The 21,447-nt window shown below is 34.6% G+C and overlaps 1 protein-coding gene and 1 long non-coding RNA gene across 2 annotated transcripts; one reads left to right on the top strand and one right to left on the bottom strand.

Annotated features, from left to right (window-relative positions):
• Nucleotides 1-1,119: 1,119 nt before the first annotated feature.
• On the bottom strand, nucleotides 1,120-10,493 carry LOC131174767 (uncharacterized). The gene is made up of 2 exons (XR_009144996.1): nucleotides 2,025-10,493; nucleotides 1,120-1,377 (listed from the first exon to the last, which is right to left on the bottom strand). It is a non-coding gene; the product is annotated as an uncharacterized LOC131174767 (long non-coding RNA).
• An 8,029-nt stretch (nucleotides 10,494-18,522) lies between these two features.
• LOC131168885 (G-type lectin S-receptor-like serine/threonine-protein kinase LECRK4) lies at nucleotides 18,523-21,136 on the top strand. Its single transcript, XM_058138308.1, has one exon. It carries the CDS (start codon nucleotides 18,575-18,577, stop codon nucleotides 21,008-21,010), a length of 2,436 nt encoding a protein of 811 aa, XP_057994291.1. The 5' UTR covers nucleotides 18,523-18,574; the 3' UTR covers nucleotides 21,011-21,136.
• Nucleotides 21,137-21,447: the final 311 nt, after the last annotated feature.

The raw sequence follows: 21,447 nt of genomic DNA, 5'->3' as shown, positions 1-21,447 counted from the left end.
TTGCAAGTTCATATCAACATATGTTTCGGGGACCCATTTCTACTTGAATTCTCGCAGAAAATCTTACCAGGTGAGGATTGGAGGTTCAACCAAACTGTGGGGGATGGTTTTCCACCATTCATATGCATCTCCTTGCAGAAGCGAAATGGAGTATTCAAATTTTAGGTCATCCATACAATGTAGCTTCTTAAACAACCGCTCCATCCTTTCCAACCGTTGTTCTGCTTCTAGCAGATCCACCGTCCCCTCAAACTCAGTAGCTCCAAACTTCATGAGTTTGTCATTTGTCTGGTTGAGGGCTGGGGTTGTGCTGCTGGTGCTTGGGTTTGGGAGTGTAGGGGTAGGTTTCCAGCCATTTGCTAAAATAATGCTGCCATTTATTGGGTGAATTGAACCAAAAACTGAGGCATTGCTGGGGCTGGAGTGACTGACCCACTCACATTCTGAAGAGCTGGGGCTTCCCCCTAGGCCTCAGCCTCAATAGATTGTTCAACTGAATGATCTCCTTCTTCCATTTCAGTTAAAGAGATTATCTACTCCCTGGCAATAAACACAAGGAGGATTATCTCCATTAGTTCACATTCATGATCTAAATGCATCATATGTATTAATTAAAGACACTTGAGCAGCTGTACTAATCAAAGAAATAATTTAAATTCATAGTCAAAACTCACTCAAAGCATAGTTCAAAACTCATTCAAAACACAGCTCTATTACCACCTAAACATGTCACACCTTACCCCTCCGTAAGGCATCACATGATTCCATAGTACACCTAATGAATTACCAAACTTCGCCTACTGATAACTCATTAAATACACTACAAGGGATTTTTAAACCATTTCCAATTCATTTTAAGTTGAAAGTGGTGATAGCCCATTATTAAAAGGTGTTAAAGTTCAAGTTATGTTATATGTAAAAACTTTGGTTATTTTGACTTTTCAAATTTTTTTTTCCGTAAATTTTATAAAAATTCCGGCAGAGTGTCGGCTGTAATTTGAGAAAACAGTTCTTCTAAAACCTGAAAAGAAAGCATTTTCAAGATATATATTCTCAATCTCAACTCAACATATATTCGATTCAACACAATCTCAATCCCCATTTCAATTTCAACATAAATAAAACAAAAACATCAATTTTATTTCATTTCATTCAAAATTATATACAAGAGTCATAATTTACAGAAAGGAAAACAAAAGTAATAATAGTACAATTTGACTGTACAACTGCTCGACTAATTCACAAGATACATATGAACATAAATAATTACATCAAAATGTAACTACAAGGGTATAAACAATATACCCGTACAAAATCTCCAAGTATGCTCCTCTATCGCCTTAGCAGCTCACTCTGCTGCTTTATCCTTACCCCTATCTGCGACAGCAAATAAAAGCTATCGCTGAGTAATTTATACTCAGTGGTACACAACTAATATCAATTAGAAATCATTATAAAATAAAATAAAACAATTTATGGTAACTTAAGAAATTCATAAGAATAAAGCATATGCAATTTATCAAATCTCTAAAAATCATTATTTCAGCAGAATTCACAAATCTCAAAGAAAAAGTGTTACCATGTACACACAGTTCAGACCATGACACAAAATTTCATGATCAATGCCATGTTGTACATCACGACAAAGCAATCTCAACCTCACTAACCATTATTAATGAGGGAAGGGCTAGCTAGCTAATGAGTACTCATATAGTGTCATCCTACTAACTGTTATTAATAAGAGACATAATCAATGTCAAATATCAAACCCCAAATAGCCATTACTATTGGGGAGTTTCGAACGGGACTGTCATGCTAACTGTGGTTTAAAAACAAATTTCAAAAATTTCTAATCACATAATTACACTTCAATTTCAATAGTCACATACGATTCATTTTCAAATCCATAAGATATTGGCAACACACAATTTATAATTGCAATGGGGAAATCACAATTGCAAACCATTTATTCCAAACAATTTACAAAATTAAAATCAATAAAATCAATTTAGTTGTGCACAAACCTCTAGTGAGTCACCTCTTTGACTTGACTCACTGGTTCTCTATCCCTTCCAAAACCTTTCTCAACTGAAACACACAATTTACAGTATTTTAATATCATATATCATAAGTAATCCAACAATTAATTTCATACACACTTGATTATGCTTTTAAATTTGCTTTAAATGGAGTTCTTTATTTTTGGCATATTGGGGTTACTATTGAAGTAAAAATATTGACTTTTTCATCCTTAATAGGTATGTTAATTCTAATTACACTCACGTACCACATTTTGGGTCACATTTTTGTTCACATTGATTGTCAATTGCCATTCAAGGTCTATTTGGGTTAAATCTTAAAATTTCAATTTTGGGTCACTAGTTTGTACTATTCCATTAGTCTGTCTACAGTGAGAATTTGATCAACTTTCCTTCAACAAAGTTGTTTCTTAGTGTCTTTGCTTTAATTCCCTTTTTGAATCACTCCATTTGGAGTTTTGTAGCTCAAGTTATATTGATTTGAAGTTGGCTGGCTAGATTAGTCCTAACCCAGATTTCTAAGCAACTTTTAGGTTCTGGCAGATTTGTTAACCCAAATTTGGGTAGCAATTTGACTTGGTTATAGTCAGAATTTAGGTTTGTGCTCTTCATGAAAGTTGTAGTACTATATCTTAGATTTCCAATGGTATAAATTTCAGGTCATTTGGACCTTCCTAGACCAAGTTATGACCATTTGAACAAGTACTGTTCATATGGTCATTTTTTAACAGGGCAGTATGCCTAAATCCGGATTTGACCTAGTTTTACACAAGCTTATGGCCATTTTCAGGGCAGGGTTTCTACATAAAAATTGTTGCATTATGTGTTAAGTTTCATCTCCAATTGGCCTCACACCAATTGGAGCAACCAATTTTCAGTTATGCCCTCTTGAGTTGACCAAGGTCAAACTGCCCAATTTGGGGCAGCATCACATTCCATTTCCAATCCAATTTGTGCATTCAATTATACTCCAAATGACTCCAATTGACCATTTCAAGCCTCAATTAGGTCCAATTGCATTAGTTACCAATTTCTCCCAAATTTTCCCCTAATTTCAGTGGTTCAAAAACCCTAATTTTCTAATTTGGACAATTTCATGAAATTAAAGTGTAGCACTAACACCTACCCACTTAGATTGACTTGCATGTATGATTTATTGAAGAAAAACATATCACTTTCCCCCAACACTCATGGCTGCCAAATTTTTGTCCCTTCATAACTTATCATTTTCTTTAAATTTTCATACAATTTACACTCATCTCAACTTAATTTCAAAGCTAAAAGAAGAAAAGAAAGGGAAACAAGCATTAACCTCACTTGTCTAATTTTCTTAAATTGCAAAACTTGATTTTCCTTCACTTTCCTTCAATTTTCTTTCTCCCAACTTTTTGCTGAGGTTCAATTTAAAGGTTTCTACAAGTTTTAGAAGTAATTTGTGGGGAAATTTGGGGTTACCAAAGCTTGAATTTGAGCTTTAATGGAGGAGTTTGAGTGAAGAGAGAGAGAGGAGAGATGGACGGCATATAGGGGTAGGAAGAAGATGATTAATTTTCTTCTTTTTAATTTTGTTTTATCCCTTTTTAAATATCTCAAAATAATTTAATTAATTAATAATTCCTTTATTGCATTATGCTTACATCACCATAGTGATGTCATAACCCATTTAATTCAAATTTTTCTTTTCTTTTCTTTCCATTACTTCTTCACTTTGAATTTAATTTTCAATATTTTAATTTCCTACATTTTATTGGACATTTAGGCCAAAAGTCACCTCTAAGGGTGAATTGATCAAATTGCCCCTTACCGGTCTGATCCGATTTTCCAATGACACTGTATTGCTTCCGGAAGTCTGATTCAATTATTTGACCTTGTTCTTAACTCTTTTCCGTGGTTTTCACATTTCCCCTAGCTTCGCAATAATTCTTAGGCCTGTAGTGTCATAATGTCCCACTTGAAAATAGGACAGCGACTGACCTCGCTGTCACTTCTCGTTTAGGTCCCCCATCGCTGTGGCCTTGGCACATTTAACCCTTTATGCCTAGTTTTCTTCTTTTTCATTTAACCTTCATGTAGTGGCTATTAATTTTTGTTTCTAGCTTTTTTAGATGGTTTAATTATGGTTCTAAACCTCTTGATCATTTGGACCGACACCAATCACCGGAACAGTGAAATGTACAAGACTTATGCATATAGGGGTGTTATAATACTACACGGGTCACGGTCTGAGGACCCGTGTAACTTTCTGTCTGGAAGTTCCCTTCTTCGATAGGTTACACGGCCCATGTAAATTTATTTAGGGACCCTTGTAACTCTCTGTCTCCCTTAAACTTAAAATTTTTCTATCCATTTATGAAGCACAGGGCATGTAACATTACACGGGGTCAACCCATGTAAGTTTCTAGAGCTTATGCAAGTGTGGTTTCGAGGTTCCAAGATGTTACACGAGGCGTGTAAAACTATCCATGGCCCATGTAAATTTTTGGCTCTCCAGTTCTCTCTTTTATATATTTGATTCATGCTAAAGTATTCCTATCTATATGAATGGGATGAATACAAATATTAGCAACAGAGTTACTTCTTTAATTTTATGCAATCTCCTGTTATGTGGTTTTGACTTGATGTTTTCACTCCTCCCTTGCCTTCAGTTCCTTGCTATTGCAGAATTGTGTTTTGGTGTACCTTCGAAAATTAAAGAACATAAGGAAAATTAGAAGAAGGGTTATAAAAGTATTTGGGTTGCCTCTCATAGAGTGCTTGTTTATAGTTATTAGCTGGACTATTCTTCAACTTCATTGTTAAGGTGGAGGGGTGCTGTAGGATTGGGTGAATCCATCTTTAATTTTATCCCCTGGGAAGTATGACTTCAATCTCTGCCCATTAACCGTGAAGGCACCTGAGGTTTCACTCCATACTTCTATCGCTCCATGCGGGAAGACTTGAGTTACCTTAAAGGATGCAGACCATCTTAACCTCAACTTCCCTAGAAAGAGTTTTAATCTCAAATTGAACAGCAGGACAAGATCTCCTTCTTTGATTTCTTTCCTTGATATGTGTCTGTCATGCGATCTTTTAGTCTTGTCCTTAAAGATCCTAGCATTCTCATAGGCATCCTGCTTGACTTCTTCCAGCTCATTGAGCTGTAGAAGTCTTCTATCACCAGTAGCCTTTAGGCCAAAATTTAGAGTTTGGATTGCCCAATAGGCTTTGAGTTCAAGTTCGACGGGGAAGTGGCATGATTTTCCATAAACCAAGCGAAATGGTGTAGTTCTAATGGGAGTTTTATATGCAGTACGGTATGCCCACAGTGTGTCATCTAACATCATAGACCAGTCCTTCCTTGAGCGATTGATTGTTTTCTCAAGGATATGTTTCAGCTCCCTATTTGAAACTTCTACTTGACCACTGGTTTGAGGATGGTAAGGTGTTGCCACTTTGTGAGTCATTCCATATTTCTTCAATAATGTTTCAAATTGTTGATTGTAGAAGTGACTTCCTCCATCACTGATTATTACCCGTGGTGTGCCAAATCTTGTGAAGATGTTCTTCTTAAGGAATTTTGTAACCACTCTAGCATCATTTATTGGTATGGCTATTGCTTCTATCCATTTTGACACATAATAAACACCAATTAGAATATACTTGTTTCCAAAGGAGGATGGGAATGGACCCATGAAGTTTATTCCCCACACATTAAATAGCTCTTTTTCAAGTATACCATGCAGTCACATTTCATTCCTTCTTGAGATGTTCCCTGTTCTTTAGCATTGATCACAAGTCAGCAAAATCTTGGCTGCTGTTTTCGTGGTGCCAAAATGTCCTTTATATGGTGATGAGTGGCAGTGCTGTAAAATGCTCTCTATTTCTTATCAGCCCATCATTGCATCTCCTGTACAGCACATGTTCTTCCCATGTATAGAAGCGCACATCATGCAGAAATTTTTTCCTTTGCTGATAGGACATGTTTGGTGGCAATATCCTACATACAAGATAATTAACAAAGTCAGCATACCATAGAGCTTGAGAGAATACTAGTAATTGCTCATCAGGAAATAAGTCATTAATTGGTAAATCCTTAGTGTCCCCTATGTCTTCCTATTTCAGCCTTGAGAGGTGGTTAGCTACTACGTTTTCGGATCCCTTTTTGCCCTTGATTTCAAGGTCAAATTCTTGTAGGAGTAAGATCCATCGAACCAACATTGGCTTTACTTCTTTCTTATTCAAAAGGTACTGGATGGTAGCATGGTCTGTGTATACAATGACTTTTGATCCAAGAAGATAGGATCTGAATTTATCAATTTCAAACACCATTGCTAGGAATTCTATTTCTGTGGTAGCATAGTTGATTTGTGTGTCGCCAAGTGTTTTGCTGGCATAGTAAATGGCATGGAGCTTTTTATCTTTCCTTTATCCGAGTACTGCTCCAACTGCATAGTCACTTGCATCGCACATCACCTCAAATGGTAGCTCCCAATCAGGTGGTTGCATTATTGGTGCTGAAATCAAGGCTTCTTTGATCTTGTTAAAAGAAATAAGGTAATTCTTATCAAAATTGAAGGGAACATCTTGACTTAACAGATTAGTCAATGGCTTAGCTATTTTGGAAAAGTCTTTAATAAATCTTCTATAGAAGCCTACATGTCCCAAAAAGCTTTGCACTCCCTTGACTGATGTTGGTGGTGGCATTTTTTCAATGATTTCAATTTTTGCCCTGTTAACTTCAATTCCTCTTTTCGATACCAGGTGCCCAAGAACTATACCTTCCCTTACCATGAAGTGGCATTTTTCCCAATTCAGAACCAGGTTTGATTCTTCATATCTTTGCAACACTTTGGATAGATTAGCTAGGCATTCATCAAAAGTAGTTCCATAGAAAGAAAAATCATCCATAAAAATTTCCATAATATTTTCAATATAATCAGAAAAAATAGCCATCATGCATCTTTGAAAAGTAGCAGGGGCATTACAAAGACTAAAAGGCATTCTTCTATATACAAAGGTTCTATAAAGGCATGTGAATATGGTCTTTTCTTGATCTTATAGGTGAGTAAGAATTTGAAAAAATCCTGAATACCCATCCAAATAGCAGAATTAGGAATGTTTTACTAACCTTTCTAACATTTGATCTATGAAAGGGAGAGGAAAATGGTCTTTTCTGGTGGCACTATTCAATTTCCTATAATCTATGCACATGCGCCAACTAGTGACTACCTTATTAGGGATTAATTCATTGTTTGCATTTTGAATGACAATTGTCCCATCCTTCTTAGGCACTACATGCACTGGACTAATCCATTTACTATCATAAATTGGTTATATAATACCTGCATGTAATAGTTTCAAAATTTCTTTCTTAACTACTTCTTTCATGTTTGGGTTAAGTCTCCTTTGATGCTCAATAGTGGGTTTGCTGTTTTCCTCCATAGGTATTCTATGCATGCAATTTGAAGGACTAATCCCTTTCAAGTCTTCTATTTTATACCTTATAGCCTTGCTATGGGTTCTAAGTTCCTTTAACAATTTTTCCTCTTCTATTTCAGACAGGCTAGCATTGATGATAATAGGATATTTAGAATTTGAGTCCAAGAATGTGTACTTTAGCGTGAAGGGGAGAAGTTTCAGTTCTACCTGTTTGGTATCTTCCTGTGGCTTGCTTTTGGGATGTTCTTCCTTTAGCTCTTCTACCTTGAAAGCTTGAGCTAAGGGTAGGGGTGGATTAACTGCTAAAGATTGTGCACATGCTGCAATTTTCGTGTTCTCATTATCTATTGTGTGGCTGTGCACTATGCATGCTTCAAGAGGATCTTCAGGATGTGCTTTATGAAATTCCTCTTTAACTAACTTATCAATGATGTTAACCTTTAAGCATTCATCAGGTTCAAGTTTATGTTTCATTGCTTTGAACAGGTTGAATTCCACCTCTTCATCTCCTACCTTGAGAGTTAACCGCCCATTCTTAACATCTATGATAGCTCCAGCGGTTGCTAAGAAAGGTATTCCCAGGTGATAGGAATTTGGACATCCTCCTCCATTTCCAAGACAAGAAAATCAACTGGGATGAAGAATTTTCCCACCTATATGGGGATGTTTTCTAGGATGCCCAACCGGTATTTGACAGACCGATTAGCCAATTACAAGGAAATTATTATGGGTTTGAGCTCTCTTACATCCAACTTCTGACATATTGATAGGGACATTAGACTCACACTTGCACCTAGATCACATAGTGCCTTGTCTATCTTCATGTTGCCAATAAGACAAGGTATAGAGAAGCTGCTTGGATCCTTGAGCTTTGGTGGCAGCTTATTTTGCAATATGACACTATATTCCTCTGTAAGAGCAACGGTTTCATAGTCTTCCAGCTTTCTTTTCTTTAAAAGATTTCTTTAAGGAACTTGATGCAGGATGGCATCTAAAAAAGTGCTTCTGTAAAGGGAATGTTAATGTAGAGTTTCTGCAAAACTTCTAAAAACTTTCCAAACTACTTATCCAATTTAGCCTTCTAGAATCTCTGGGGAAAAGGTAGAGGAGGTTGATATGGCTTTGGTAACTTATTTTTCTTTTTTGTTTCCTCTTCCTGCTCCTTTTTATCTTCTTCTTCCTTCTCCTCTGTTTGGCTGTCAGATTAATCAGAGGTTTGTTCAGTTGATTTTTCCTTTGATGGTTATTTTTCTAATATTCTACTGCTCCTCACGATAACTGCCTTACAATGCTCCTTGGGTTCATTTATGGTTGACTTGGTAATTTACCAGCAGCCTTGCTTGAAAAACTTGCTTGCTAAGCAATTTGGATTTTAAGCATCTTATTGTAGGTGACTAATTGGTCCATTCTGGAAGCTAACTGCATTATCATTTCATTATGTTGTTGTTGGGCTACTAGGAAGCCCTCCATCATGGATTCCATAGTCAACTTTGGTTCAGGCTATTAAGGTTGAAGAGCTAGCGGTGGCTGTGCAAAGGTTTTGTCCTCCATTCTGAAATCCTGGGAGTGCTGGTGGTCTGTACCCTTGCTGCTTGTTCATAGGTTGATTCTACAAGTTGAACCATGAGAAGTTAGGGTCGTTTCTCTATCCAGGGTTGTAGGTGTTTGAATATGGATTGTTGAGCTGCCTCTGGTTGAAGTTTCCTCCGTTATTCACATAGTTCAGTTATTCCATAGAGGTTTCATTAAACTTGATGCATTCTAAAGTCATACACCTTCCTCCACAGTTGTCGCAATGTTGGTTGTTCATCCCTATAGCATTGGCTTGCATTCTGTTAAGCCTTTTGGTGAGCTGGTCAAACTGAGCATTTATCATGCTTAAGGCATCCACTTGCAGGATCCTTGTTATTCTTCTTGTATTTTCCCTTTCATTTGACAACTCGTAGTTTTGATAAGTGACCCTCTCCAGAAGTTCAAGAGCTTGTGCTACTATTTTCTCCATCAGGTCACCTTCCGCAACTGAATCCACTATGCTCCTTATAGAGGGCAGTAGACCATTATAGAAATTCTAAACTAGGAGCCAATCCTATATGCCATGGTGTGGACACTCCCTCTGTAGGTCTTTATATCTCTCCCATGCGTCATAGAGTGATTCACTTTCCTTTTGCCTAAAGGTGTTGAGTTCAACCCTCAACTTTGCAGTCTTTGTAGGTGGGAAATACCTTGCTAGAAAAGCCTGCAATAGGTCTTCCCAAGTGGTGAATGTTCCAGCTGGTTGAGAAAGTAACCATTTCCTTGCTCTATCTCGAAGGGAGAATGGGAATGCTCTGAGTCTTATAGCTTGATTAGAGACTCCATTCATCTTGAATGTGTCACATAGGGCACTGGAGGTGGTAGTGTGGATCTTCTATAGGTGAGCCTCCAAACTAGGTCTATTGAATCATCTGGAGCCATGCGGATTTCAATTCAAAATTGTTAGCTTCCATTGTGGGTCTTGTAACACTGGGCTAGAATCCTTATATAGATGGAGCTCCATAGTCCCTCAAGAGTCTTGGCCAATTGTTGTTATCGGTCATGACTGGAGTTTCTAGATTTCCTTGATCTTGTTCTTGGCATTTCTTTTCTCTCCTGATGATTCTTAGAGTCCTATCTATTTCAGGATCCAAGTCCAAGACTCCTTGCTCCAGCTTTGTTCTGATCATGCACCAAACCAAACACCTGAGAGAAAATAAAAGAATAAAAACAAATTAAGTAAAATTAAATAGTAAATGCAAATGCCTAAATCAGCTAAATTGCCTATCGCTTAATATTACTAAAATTAAATTCCTTAGCAACAGCGCCAAAAACTCGTTTGCTGGTTTTACAACCCTGCAAGTGCACGGATCGCTAATAAGTAATAAAATAGTGAGTAGAGTATCGTCCCACGAGGAATTTATTTAGCAAGTACCAAGTTATGTAGCAATTATGACTGTTTAGGCTACCGAATATAAATGGAGAGTGAATCTAATTAATTTTAAGCACTAAAAACTAAGGATAGCAATGAACTTGAAATGAAACAATCTATTGAAGCAATTCCAGAATTAAGATTTCACATTTTAACCTTATTATGGATTCAACCTTGTCTATTCATTGGATTAAGGATCATTGCTTTGATGGAAATTAATCATAAGATATCCTAGGTCCTCTCTCAAGGCACCTAAGGTGTGTTTCGATTAGAGCTAAACCTTACTTTCATTGGTGATTAGTCCAAATAAAAACCTTTAAGATCTATGATTAATTATAGAACTCCACAAAGGTCATCAGCCTATTTTTAGGTTCCTAGGTTCAAAATCCTGATTTTCTAATACCAATCTTCACCTTTCAGTTCTTCAATTAGTATCTTAGATCATAGCTAGGTGGGTACCAACACATAGCGTGCATTAAGAACACAAGAAATTGAATCAAAGAACAAAACTCAAATCCAATAAATAAAACTCAATATTTGTCCATAATAATGATTATAAGCATTACTCTCTTAATTCCATAATAAAGAAACTACTCACTCATGGTCAGTTTAACAAACATAATAAAAGTGAAATAAAAGAACATAAAAGCAGCCTAAAGAAATAGAACAAAAAAAAACCGAAGAGAATCTACAGCTTTGAAATTATGAAACTACAGCTGAGGACTCCTCCTTGATGCCAATGCACTATTCTTCAAGACGACATGGCTAGAATAATGAAGATGTATGTGAATGAAAATGCGTATGTTGAGAGAGAGAGATAGATCTCTATTCTCTATTTGTTACTGCTTCTATTTATATTCAATGTCTAGGGTTAGGTTTTTAGAGTCCCAAAAGCATTAGAAGTCTCTTCTCTCTGTAAAAACTGGGGCTGGAATCTAATCAGGAAACTGGTTGTCAGCTGATACACTGCCCATATGTCACTACACGGCCAAGGGCCATGTAACTTACTGGAGCTAGAAGATTGCATCTTGTGTCAGAGCAAAAGGTTACACGGGCCTCGGCTAGTTACATGGGTCCAATTACACGGTACTATTTCTTTCTGGAACTCTTCGAGCTTTGCCAGGCAGAATCTTACCCGTGTCTCCGTAAGTTACACGGGTCATGTTACACGGCCTGTGTACTGTGTTTCTTCTTTTACTTCTTTGGTTTTCTCCTGGCAGTAAGTTACATAGGTCTATGATATGTTTACACGACCCATGTACTATGTATCAACAACAATCTTCTCTTCTTGAGTTTTTTCAAGCTTCCTTCTTTATTCCTATGCTTTGGAACTTCCTCTAAACATTTGAAAATAAGCAGAAAATATAGAATTTAGTGCAGAGTGATGAAGTTTACAAAAGTTAATGAATTTGGTGATTATGCATAAATTACTTATCTAAATACTATGAAATGCTGTACAAATGTATTTAAAAATATCTATATAATACAAGTATATCAGGTTGAATGCGAGAGATAAAAACACTACCTTTTTCCATGCAAAGGTGGTGCAACGCTGCCAATGAAATAGAATTTTAGGAATCCAAAATGGTACAGGAGTGTGGAAATACTCTTTCAAGGATATATCTGAGGTAATAGTCTAGTACTTCACACACCTCTACACAACAATGACACCCTAGAATATGGAACAGATCACTGAAGGACTCAAGCCAAGAGTTACTGCCAAAATGAATGCCCAACTAATTCAACCTGTTACAAGAGAAGAAATTAAGCAAGCAGTCTTCTCTATCCACCTAACTAAATCTCTTGGTGAAGATGGCCTAATTAGACATTCTATCAGCATTCTTAGTCTATTTTACAAGAAGGAATTTGTCAAGCAATGTTGGAATTTTTTTACAAGGGTCAGCTTCTTAGGAGCATGAACCATACTATTATCACACTAATTCCCAAAGTGAAGGAGATCCAAACGATGAAAGATTTTTGCGACCGATTGGTATATGTAATGTTATTTACAAGATCATTTCTAAGATTCTCGCACGAAGAATTCAACCATTCAAGAATAGTCTCATTGGACAAGAGCAAAATGATTTCACAAACAGCAAACTTATCTCAGACAATGTTCTGATACACCATGAACTAATGCATAGCTTGAATCACAGAAGAGGGAAAAATAATTTTAGAATGGTAATCAAGGTGGACATTAGCAAGGCATATGACTGTGTAGAATGGGATTACCTACGACATATGCTCAGAAGCTTGGGTTTTCATGATTATTGGATTTCTTGGATAATGGAATGTATTTCCTCTATTTCTTACTCTTTGTAGATTAATGGCCACAAAGGGGGGTTCATTCGTCCTTCAAGGGGTTTAAGACAAGGAGATCCTTTATCCTTATACCTCTTTCTCTTATGTGTTAAGGGACTTTCACACTGCATTAGGACCTCAACTTCACAAGGACTATCCATCTGTAGAAGAGGCCCTACCATATCACATTTGTTTTTTGCAGATGACTTAGTTCTTTTCACTAGAGCTTCCATAACAAATGTAGAGATAGTCAAACGAATTCTCTAAAATTATTCTTTGGCTAGCAGACAAATGATTAATCTTTCCAAGTCCTCTCTAATGTTTAGCCATAACACACCGGAGTCAATTTGCTCGAATATCTCTTCAATTCTATAAATCTAGAACATGGAAGACATCATAAATTCTTAGGATTACCAATAAATTTTCCTAGAACAAAGAAACAAGTTTTCAATCACAGTAGGGACAAAGTTTAGCAAAAAGTTAAAGGATGGAAAGGACAATTAATGTCAATTGGAGGGAAAGAAATCATGCTCAAATCAGTAGCCACAGCCTTACCAACTTACACTTTGTCATGCTTCTAGATGCCTAAGACTATTTGTAAACAGATTAACAGTGAGATGTCTAATTTCTAATGGGGGCAGAAAAAGGAGGAAAGGAAAATTCATTGGATAATTTGGGATAGAATGTGTGATCCAAAAAGAAGAGGTGGACTTGGTTTTAGAGATCTTGAGGCTTTTAATATTGCAATTCTAGTAAGACAAAGCCGGAGGATCTCACTAATCCTCAGTCACTCTTAGCTCAACTATTAAAAGGGAACTATTTCCCCACACTTTATTTCTAAATTCAAAAATTGGAAACAATCCCTCTTGGGGATGCTAAAGCATAATTAGGAAGATAGGTTATAACAAAAGGCATAAGGTGGCAAATTAGCGATGGCTCATCAGTCATGTGTAAAAAAAACACTTGGATTCCTAATTCTTTTGCCAATCCTCCAGCGAATAAAAACAATCATGATCAAGAGGTGATATGGGTATCCCAACTGATGCATAATTCTTGGCCTAAGTGGGACATTGCGAAAGTTAGAGCAAATTTCCAAGCACAAGAGGTTCGCAATATTATGGCAATTCCTATTCCTCTTTTCCCAAACATAACCATGTTGTTTGGCACCATACCAGATTCGGAGAGTATTCAATTAAGTCCGATTACTATATCGCAAGATACCTTCTAAGGGACAGAGCAGAGGACAGTGTTGCAGAGTCTGGACCCTTTTCAATGCATAATATGGGTCAAATTTGGAACTCCTTTTGGAAACTACAGTTGCCAAAGAAGATACTTATATTCATTTGGAAGCATTAAAGAATAGACTTCCGACCCAGGACAATCTAAACAAACGGTTAAATCATGTCCCGAATGAATGCCAAGTATGTGGAGAAATTGAAACGAGCTGCCATACCTTCTTTCAATCTCCAAGGGCGGTGGAAGTTTGGATAAATTCCCCGCTAAGACTCAGATCCACCAGATTGATGGGATCCAATTTTCCAAAGCTGTGGAAGGAAACAGCACACCAAGTATCAACACATAGAGAGGGGATAAGCTACATCCGCATGTTCTGCTTCCTATTATGGCACATATGGAAGAATAGAAACAACTCCATCTTCAAGCAAGAACGGTGTCCTTTTCATGAGATCATAACTAGGGCTATTCGTCATCAGGAAGAATATGTGGAAGCCCAAAAGCTGAATTCCAACCCATTGCGTACTACTCGAGCTGCTTCATCTAATTCACTCTATGCTCATCCAGCGGCAGGAATGATAAAAGTCAATTTCGATGCTGCAGTTTCCTTGAAACAGAATAGAGGCGCTTCTGCTACATATGTTCATGGTTAGTTATCTAAGCAATATCAGAATCTGACAGATCCTCTCACCTTGGAATGCCTAGCATGCAGGGATGCTCTACAACTTGCTATTGATAAAGGTTTCACTAGAGTAACGATTGAAGGAGATTCTTAAGTTACCATATCGGCCATCAAGGGTAGCGTTGTACCTTCAGCTATCCATAAAGTTATCCAAGACATCAAAATACTTATTCAAATTTTTGTTTATTATCTCTTTTTCTTTTGTTAATCGAGAGTGTGATCGGGCTGCTCATAGCTTATTCGCGAAACCATCACGGATGATTCCTTTTTCTATAACCCCCTGATGCAATTATCCTTTGTATCTTCCTTATTCATAGGGGCTTAATGCAAAGTTATATTATATATAATAGATTTAATAAAAGAGATATTTAAGGAGATAATGTTGTTTGAAATGGTGAGAATGATGTAAAGTATATATTTATTATTTAATCAATATGAAATAAATTATAATAATTAAATTTTTATAAAAAAATTTATTAAATAGAAATAAAATATAAATTAGCATATTATATTTTTACTTAAATAAAATTATTATAAAAACAATACAATAATTTTTTCAATAACACATTTAATCACAAAGTTATTGAATTTTGACAATCAATTGTTAAAGAAAATAATTATTTAAATCATAAAAATTAATATAATAATGACAATAATAATAACATTTAAGAGAAAAGTAAAAAGAGAATTAAATAGCTACAATAAAATAAAATTAAACACTAAATCTTCATGCATGTGGCAGTATTATGGGAAAGTCATACTCACTCTTATAAGGAATTGCTAGTGCTTTTGCCTTTACACATAGCTATTAATAATTTTAATAAATAAATAATGTGTAAATAATTCTTAATTTTAGGATAAAAAAATAATATTTTAAATTTTTGTTAGTTACTTCATATTTTATTTCTATTAATTTTTATGTAAGCTAAACTTTTTATCTCATAATTTTTTTAGTGAGGGTCTCATAATATTATAAAAACAAAAAAAAATTTAATAAAAATAGCAGTAGAATAAAAATACAAATTAAAAATATAGAATAATTTGAGATTAGTTAAATTATATGATCATTTTAAAATATAAAAAATTTAAAAAAAATGAAAAATGATATAAGTTTGTATTATATAAAATTAAAGTACATAAAATATATAAAATTTATGTTCATATGTATTAATAATATTGAAACTGAAAGTTAAGTTAATTGGCTACTATTATATCTATAATTATTTTTATCATTGTAATTAGGATTAATATTTTTATAGTGAATAAATGTAATTAAAATAATAAAATAAATAAAATTACTTTTTTTATTTCAAATAGATATTATTTTTATAGGAATCATAATAAATATATAAGCATAAATTAAAAAAAAATATTGGTATTAATATTTAAATTATGTATTATGTCTTTATTAAATGCACATTAATATAAAAAATATAAAAATAAAATAAATTAAAGTAAATTAAAATTTGTTAAATACATAAAAAGGAAAGAATGGGCAACTTTTAAATATTTCGTGTGTCATCTTCTTTGCATGCCACGTAACAAACTCTTAAAAAATTTTAGCCACATGGCAAAATTATAGCTTTTTGGCAAAATTTCTCCTCACAGAAAGTGTATTTTATTATAATGATGGTGCATATATATGTGAATAATGGAAGAGTAAGGGAGGATTTTGCAAATGTCATTACTTCTTCCTTTTAAGTGAGAAAGACACTAATTTAAGTCTTTGGCTTTTCGTTAAAGTTATTATTAGGAGTGTGCAAACAGTCGGTTCGGTTTCGAATCGAACCGAATCGATAAAACTGAAAATAGAAAATAAAAAATTTTAAAAATCGAATCGAATTAATTGATAAGAGAAAATTGAATCGAATCGAACAGATAAATATCGGTTCGGTTCAGTTTTAAACCGATCAAATCGAAATTTATAAAATTTCATATTTTTAACATTAAATCTAAATAATAAAAACATAAAAACAAAAAAAATTAAAAATCAAAACTCAAAAATCTTAAGGTTCGGTTCTGTTTTTTTGATTTCGGTTCGGTTTGATTCGGTTCGATTCAATTTGATTCGATTTTTTTTATTTCCTATATATATTAATAATTTTGGTTCGGTTTGATTTTTTTTATTTCCTATATATAAATAACCGAACCGAACCGATTAATCGAAATTATTAAAATTATAAATCGAACCGAACCGATTAAATTTTAAAATCAAACCGATTGAATCGAATTAATAGATTTGATTTGATTTTTTAGTTTAAACCGAAAACCGCTCTCTCTAGTTATTATTATATAGCTATTGAAAAATAAAGTTACGTGAAGTTGTAAAAAGTTTTCTTCAGAAAAAATTTTCTTCGTCAAGTTGAAGAAAATTATTAGTGAAATGTCTTTTTTTTTTTTCAAAAAAAATTCAACAAATTTAATTGATCAAAGCGTTAGCAATAAAGTTTAATCCTAATGTGGTACGCATAGAATTTTCACACAATTGCTTTTTAATTATTTCACTGTGCATATATTATTATTGAAACTGTTATTAAAAAATATATTTTTAAATATATTAATTAAAAATATTAAAAAAATAATTTAAAATTAAATTTATTAAATTTTAATCATAAAAATATTAAAATAATAAAATAACTTTTCTAAATTATTTTTTAATAGTAATTAAAATAATTTTTTTTAAAATAATTTTAATCCTCCAACTACAGTGCTAAATTATAAACACTATAAGCAATCTTGAAAAAATATACCACGTATGTGAAAAGAAATACTCACCTTGATTAGTTTCCAGTTAAAAAAAAAAAAAAATAAAAATAAAAAATAATGCGTAACAGAAATGTCCACTTGTTGATTGGTTATCATTCCACAATTTTCCTGAGTATTAATTGAGTAGGCAAATTCTTGAAGTGGTCATAGAGAATAAATTTCCCCCAAAATGTCCAAATCTTTAGAGTTAGCTGGTAGATATGCGTTCCTATCACCAACAATTGGTAGATATGCGTTCGCATCACCAACAATCATAAAGGTATCATAAATTCTTGCTTCCTCCTTTGAATGATTCAAGCTTTAAGGTGGTAGATTTTAGATAATTTTTACAAGTCAACACTCATATCAAAAACACTCATATCTCTAACTAACTTTATACATGACAATATCATAATGTAAAATAAAAAAAAATAAAAAAAAAATAAAATGATACGTGAAATTTATGTCACGCTCTCTCCTCACTCTCTTTCCCCCCTAACATATATGAAAAATTAATGGTCATTTATAATAGAGTGCCTAAATTTAAATTTCTTGGTAAAAGTTACAAAAAGTCACAAATGAATAATAAAAATTGTGGTTTTCAAAATTTAGGCATTATATTATAATTTATTATTAATTTTTTAAAATTTAATTTAGTCTTTTTTTACTACAATTATGATAATTAAATAAAATTCAGTTATAATATATACAATTTAAAATTCTAACTATAATTATGAACACCTAAAAATTTTAATTTTTTTTTATCTAATAGGCCATTATTTTAATATGTCAAATTTTATAAAAACTACATTGATAATATATGACAATTGATATTTTTTATAAATTTGCAATTTAAATTAGAAATATTGACTGGCAAGTAAATATTTAATAAATTATAATCATTCTGGAAATTTTTATTTTATTTATTGTTAAATTTTTTTTATTATTGTTCATTGAAAATATTTGGTTTTATAAATAAAAATAAAAAATCGAATTTATATATTAATAAAGCAAATTAGAAAATTAAAGGTATTTTCCGTTTGAGTTAAATTAAGTAATAAATAAATTATATATTAATGAAATAATTTTTTAATTTACCATTATTTATAAATATCAACGAATTTTAATTTGGCCTCCCAAAAATAAAAGGCCTTCCCCTGCCACTCGACATATAATCCATCCAATTCTACAAATCCAAATACTGCTTCAGCAATGGCTTCTTCTCTTGCTTGTCTTCTCTTCTTCTTGTTTTTGCTGCCATGTTTAGTTCTTGCTCAAAAAACAGGTATGATAGGGGTGGGAGACTCCCTCATTGCGGGTGATAATGGAGCACAATCATGGCTTTCTCCTTCAGGGGATTTTGCTTTTGGGTTTCGCCAGCTTGAGAAAAGAGATCTTTACTTGCTGGCTATATGGTATAACAAAATTCCTGACAAAACCATTGCCTGGTTTGCCAATGGGGATGACCCTGCACCAGCGGGATCCCAGGTAAAGCTAATTGCTCATCGTGGGCTAGTTCTTACTAGCCCTCAAGGCACAGAGATTGGGAAATCTGGTATGTTGTGGGGTGCTGCCTACGGTTTCATGAACGATACAGGCAACTTCATAATATCAAGTTCAGGCTCTGAAATTTTATGGCAGAGCTTCGATCATCCTACTGATACATTGTTGCCTGGACAGGCACTGGAGAGATTGTCCCCTGAACTGACGCTGGGGTGGGGTGGCCAAATGCTCTCTTCTAGACTAACGGAGACCAATTTCTCCCGTGGAAGGTTTCAGTTTCGTTTGATTATAGATGGAAATGCTGTGCTTAATACAAACAATTTGCCTACTGGTTTTCCATATGATGCCTATTTCTGGAGCGACACTGTAGATTCTAACTTATCAAATGCTGGGTTGCGAGTGGTATTCAATGAGTCAGGTTACTTGTACGTGTTGCGAGCAAACGGTACACGACAGCTCCTCACTCGAGGAAAAGTTGTCCCGGCTGCAGAAAATTATCACAGAGTAACTCTCAATTTTGATGGGGTTTTGGTCCAGTATTGGCACCCCAAGAGTTCCACTGGAAATGGAGGTAATTGGTCTATTATTCGTTCCATGCCAGATAATATCTGTACTGATATAGTTGGAGGACAAGGAACTGGGCCTTGTGGCTTTAATGGTGTCTGCCAACTTAACATAGATGAGCGGCCAATCTGTAGCTGCCCACAAAGATTTTCTCTACTTGATCCAAATGATTCTCATGGAGGCTGCAGACCTGACTTTTATACTCAATCTTGTGAAGAAGATGTGTCTAATTCCCCAGAAGATTTTGATTTCTTGGAGCTGGAGAATACCGATTGGCCAACATCTGATTATGAGAGGTACTTACCTTATAATATGGAAGAATGCAAGAAAGCATGTGGCGAAGATTGCTTCTGCAGTGTAATTGTGTTTAGAGAAGGAAACTGCTGGAAGAAGAAGCTGCCACTGTCAAATGGTAGGCAAGATGCAGAAGTTAATGGAAAGGCATTTATAAAAGTAAGAAAAGATAATTATACACGAAGACGACCTCTTCCAGGACCTCCTCCGTTCCCCTACGGAAACAAGAACAAGGATAGTTTGGCCCTTGTGTTGTATGTGCTCTTAGGAGGCTCTGTGCTCGTCAACTTGGTATTGAGTCTTTGTTCTTTCTTCTTTTACCACAACAAATCCAAAAGGATCCCTCAAAGTATAGAAAGAACTGCAGAATCCAATTTGCGGTGCTTTAGCTACGAGGAGCTCTTTATTGCGACAGATGGCTTCAAAGAAGTGGTAGGAAGGGGGTCTTTCGGCATAGTTTATAAAGGGGTAGTAGAAATGGGTACTAAAGTTCCAGTTGCTGTCAAGAAATTGGACAAAATAGTTGAAGAAGGTGAGAAAGAATTCAGGACTGAAGTCAAAGTGATTGGCCAAACCCACCACAAGAATCTAGTCCAGCTTGTAGGATTTTGTGATGAGGGACAACATCGATTGTTGGTATACGAGTTCTTGAGAAATGGAACACTGGCAAACTTCCTTTTTAAAGAGGCAAAACTCAATTGGAACCAGAGAACCCAGATAGCATTTGGAATTGCCAGAGGACTTGCATACCTACACGAAGACTGTAGCACTCAAATCATCCATTGCGATATAAAGCCTCAAAATATTCTGCTAGATGACCATTATGATGCCAAGATTGCCGATTTCGGATTGGCAAAGCTTTTGCTGCTGGACCAGAGCCAAACGTTTACTGCTATTAGAGGAACCAAAGGGTATGTTGCACCAGAATGGTTCAGGAACATGCCAGTCACAGTAAAGGCTGATGTGTACAGCTTCGGAGTCTTATTGTTGGAGATAATTTGTGGTAGGAAATGTGTGGATACAGAAGTGAGTGCAGAGAGAGCAATTCTAACTGAGTGGGCTTACGATTGCTATGAAGATGGAATAATAAGTGCTTTGTTTGAAAATGAAGAGGAAGCCATGAATGATATGAAGAAGCTTAAGAGGTTTTTGGAGGTTGCTATTTGGTGCATTCAGGAAGATCCTGCTCTAAGACCAACCATGAAAATGGCAATTCTGATGCTTGAAGGTATTGTTGAAGTTACTGCTCCGCCGTGTCCATGCCCATTTACCACTGTAGTTGGTTGAAAAACCAGCTCTGCTAGCTAACCGGCTCTCTGAAAATCTAAGTTTTTTGCATATTGTAATTTAATTGCCTTTACCCATGAAGCAAACCAAGGCAAAAATATGAGTATAAGACTCCGTTTGGTTTAATTTTGTGGTAAAATTTATTTCACATGAAAATTTTATCAATTTTGATGAAATTTAATTTAATTAAAATAAATTCTATAAAATAAATTATTAAGAATTTCAAATAAATTTTCATTAAAATCAAACATTAAAAATTTAAATTTACAAATAAATTCTACAAAATTTTGTAAAACTTATTTATATCAAACACTATCTAAGTGTGCATCAATTGGGTGTGCAAAGATCTTACGGGATTTTGTATTTTTTACCAACAAATTAATTGTTTATAAAATTCCTTTATATTTAGACTATGAATTTATTTATATAATTCATTG

The sequence above is a fragment of the Hevea brasiliensis genome, chromosome 16, assembly GCF_030052815.1.
Source record: "Hevea brasiliensis isolate MT/VB/25A 57/8 chromosome 16, ASM3005281v1, whole genome shotgun sequence".
Classification (NCBI taxonomy): domain Eukaryota; kingdom Viridiplantae; phylum Streptophyta; class Magnoliopsida; order Malpighiales; family Euphorbiaceae; genus Hevea; species Hevea brasiliensis.
This window is presented reverse-complemented; position numbering and strand designations above follow the sequence as displayed.

Excerpts from the sequence above, each read along its gene's own strand:
- LOC131168885 (XM_058138308.1), top strand. The coding sequence starts at position 18,575 with ATGGCTTCTTCTCTTGCTTGTCTTCTCTTCTTCTTGTTTTTGCTGCCA.